This window comes from Amblyomma maculatum, chromosome 5 (assembly GCF_055883805.1).
Source record: "Amblyomma maculatum isolate TAMU_Amacu chromosome 5, ASM5588380v1, whole genome shotgun sequence".
Lineage (NCBI taxonomy): Eukaryota > Metazoa > Arthropoda > Arachnida > Ixodida > Ixodidae > Amblyomma > Amblyomma maculatum.
The window spans coordinates 13,138,578-13,142,115 of NC_139348.1; the positions used below are offsets into that span (position 1 = coordinate 13,138,578).

Sequence of the window (3,538 nt, forward strand, 5' to 3'; positions counted from 1 at the left end):
TAATGAAGCCAATTGGAAACCCAAGTACGGAAGCTGAAAAAACATTTAATTATTGGCTATCCAAATCCCGAAGGATTGTAGAGAACGCCTTTGGCAGGCTTAAAGCACGGTTCAGGTATATCATGAAGCGCATGGAATGCGATGTTAAAAATGTTCCAATTATTGTGCGTGCATGGTGCACACTTAACAACATTTGTAACACTTTAATGATTCACTATCCCAACAATGGATTAACGAAGCTGAGCAGCAGAATGCGCTCTACGAGCAGCCATCGCATACCACCGACATGCAAGTTGCCGATGGCAAGGAAGTACGTGCTGCTCTTGTTCAGTACTTTTCAACAAATGGGACAGCATTGAATGGAGCATAGCATGTACTAACATTAATTCATCTCATGTGGCTTGAAGCTGATGTGTTGAAGTGTGAGGTAGCAAAGCTCTCCGTCCATCGAAAGCGTCGAATCGAACAAAGTTCTTAATACCACACGAATATTCGCTCTGTGTTTTAAGATTTATTGAAGAAATCTCCAAGCAACTGCACAAGCTTCTCCTGTGCAATGACTTGCCGTTCCCTGAGGCTCCTCTCGTGCCTTGAAGTATCGTCAAGTGCTGCAATGAGCCTGTCTTGCTGCTCCAGCAGCAAGTCGAATTTATCTTGCGGGGCCACACGTTTCCTCTTTCGAGTCTGCCTATGATGCCCGCTGCTGCTTTCAGGTTCTGTATTTGGAACCAGGGCAGCTGCTGTCTGTGATCGTAGAGGTTGAACATTTTCAGTATCTGCCGAAGGTTCGCCTGAAAGGTCACCCAGCTCATCTGAAGAAGGTGTTGGTTGCCTTCCAGCTTCCATACCTAATATTATCTGCAATAAAAATTTCATATGAAAGATTTATTTATTGCACAGTTCCACAAAACAAAAGTGCTGTCACACTGAAAATTGTTGAAACAATAAAGATGTTACTGAAGTGAGGACATTTCATTTGACACTTAACCGACAGATCAGCGCACTCACTTATGAGTGCACTTATTCACTCTCGCACTAATATTTGCAAATGTGAAAGAGACTGGTTGTAAGTGTAATTAGCTGACAAATAAAGGGAAAATGATGGACTTCGTTATGAGATATATATGATGAGCCAAAAGCGTGCTGTAGTCTGAGCAAGTGGTGGTGAGTACGTCTCAGTAGACGAGTTCGAGTTAATGTCAGTGCGAATAGTGTGACGCACCGCTTATGATGCTCACCTATGCACTGGTAATGCAAACTGCCAAGCACGAGGAACATTCAATTGTCAGCCCTTAAAACCACGAAGGGTTGTTGAAGAAATGGTCTAGTAAGCATTCTTTAGGTGCACGACATTCAGAACAGTTGTCACGACTCTGCAATGCAAAAGCAGCAGGACAATGTCGGGTGCTTGATTGGCCATTAGGAATTGAAGCACCATGGCTGTCCTGCAGGTTTTCAAAAGCTAGTAAATGGAGGGTAGAAACTTGCTCACTGCTGAAACTGCTAAATAGATTGCCTTTTGTCTGCGGTATATTGGTATTAGCTATGAAAGCAGAAAAAGAAGATGCATCTCACCTGTTCCACAGTTTCTTCTGGATAGCAGTCGCTCTGCTGAATAAGTGAACGGTCATTCACTGGCAGGCTGCCGAGGAAGCGATGGATTTCTCAGAAGAACGGCCACGCTGTGGCCCCAGATCCTGTGCTGTTCTCTCGAACTACTTTCCTGGTAAAAAACCGCAAGTGAATTCGAATGTCAATCGTTGCAAAGTTCAGTCAACAAACTTGGGAGGACATCGCTCACACATTATTCCAAAAAAGTATTTGGTCAACACAGACAAGTAGTAGTATGTGGTTATTTTATTACATATTCAAAAAGAAGGAAAAGACGTTTGCCAGCCCCGGTATCTGATATCTGAAGCAGCTGAATTGTGGCGGCAGAAATAAAGGAATAATGAGGATGGACAGTAATGTAATTGCGCAAAAAGACGAGACAAAGAGGAGAAGTCTTTGCCTCTTTGTCTCGTCTTTTTGCGCAATATACATTACTGTCCATCATAGTTCACCAACTCGCCCAATCAGCCGTTCTTCTACAGAATAATGAGGAAGCGGTCGAGGAAATCGGAGGTGAGCGACAGGGAGAAAGGACAGGGTAGATAAAAATAAATGTATACACTATGGCACAATATGCAGTGGGTTGCTTGAGGCCCGCCGGCAAATGCCTTGCCACACACAGGCAAGCGATTAGCCGTGATTTCGTTACCGTTCTCACAGGGCTACCAACTAAACGCTGGGCTCAAATAGTAGACAAGAGGCACCATTTGACCTTTAAAGCTCATTATCTTTCGTATAAAACAGCGCGAAGACACGGGATGAAGCAGAAGAAATAGACACGCACGGCGCCGTGTGTCTATTTCTTCTTCTTCGTCCCGTGTCTTCGCGCTGTTTTATACAAAAATGCATAACCAACTCGCCCGAACTGCCATTCTACTACTGTTTTATTGCCAAGCTAAACGATAGCGCATCCACGCGTTACAATGAAACAATTTGCTCACCTGTACTTTTGAGTTAAGTTGTCGATCTTTGATTGTACTTGTTTCCGGGTCTTGAAGATTCCGCGTGATCTAAGTGTTTGCACAATGGCGTCATAAACCTTGGCGTTATGTTTTTCGCCACGCAATTGTTCCAAATTATCCTCCCACATATTAATCAGAGCCCACGTCTCTGACTCTGTCCAGGTGACCCTCGGCTGCTGCGGCTGCAGACGCGGCCGGCCTTGCTCCACGCGCACTTCGTCGACGTCGCTCATAGCGTCCGGTCACGTTGGTCCCGTTTAATGAAAACAAACAAAATGGTGAAGCAACAAACTAAGAAAGCGCGACTCGTGCACGTGGTTCGAGAGTCTAGTGCTCTTGCTGAGAGTAAACGTTTTTGCGTGCGCTCGATTAGTTCCGTTAAGCGGTAAAAAGTATTAAAATTAGTTATAAACGCAAAATTAACGCGTTTTTTCTTTTTTTTTTTTTTTTGAACCTGCACTGAAGCTCACGGGGAACCAGAGTACTCCCTTTGCCTGCTCGAGGGAGATGATCAGAACTCCTTACGCTAGGAACTTCCTTAAACTTCCTTTCCTAAAGGACGGCCGTGTGACACGGCGCGTATCTCCATTGAGATAAAGACTACCTTGGTTGAAGGGACTTAAAAGGAGTTCAGCCATGCCCGTGTGACAGCGGTATCAGTCAGTCAGTCAGGCCGTGGTTGCGGCGTCTTCGCAAACAACTGGGCACCCGGGGATCACCCTCTGCTGGCAAGCCCATGGACCTGCGAGGGAGCGGCGCTCGTCTTGTATGGCGGCCACATCGTGACTCTCGAGGCGTCGGACTGCAACAGTGCCCGGTGAACAATTTGGTGTTTGTTTATGTGACTCTCTCGTGTTTGATCTGTGTTATTGAATACTTCTGTAGTTGCATGCTTAGCGTTTGTTATTATGTGAACATCTCGTTTGTGCAATTTTAGTGTTTGTGTATTCCTCTGTATCGTCTCT

General features: G+C 45.1%; 1 protein-coding gene across 1 annotated transcript; it reads right to left on the reverse strand.

Moving 5' to 3' along the window:
• Window positions 1-1,586: 1,586 nt before the first annotated feature.
• On the reverse strand, window positions 1,587-2,944 carry LOC146187779 (myb/SANT-like DNA-binding domain-containing protein 1). Its single transcript, XM_084603535.1, has 2 exons — window positions 2,553-2,944; window positions 1,587-1,723 (listed from the first exon to the last, which is right to left on the reverse strand). Exons 1-2 carry the CDS (start codon window positions 2,804-2,806, stop codon window positions 1,666-1,668), a joined length of 312 nt encoding a protein of 103 aa, XP_084459661.1. The 5' UTR covers window positions 2,807-2,944; the 3' UTR covers window positions 1,587-1,665.
• Between the last annotated feature and the right edge of the window lie 594 nt (window positions 2,945-3,538).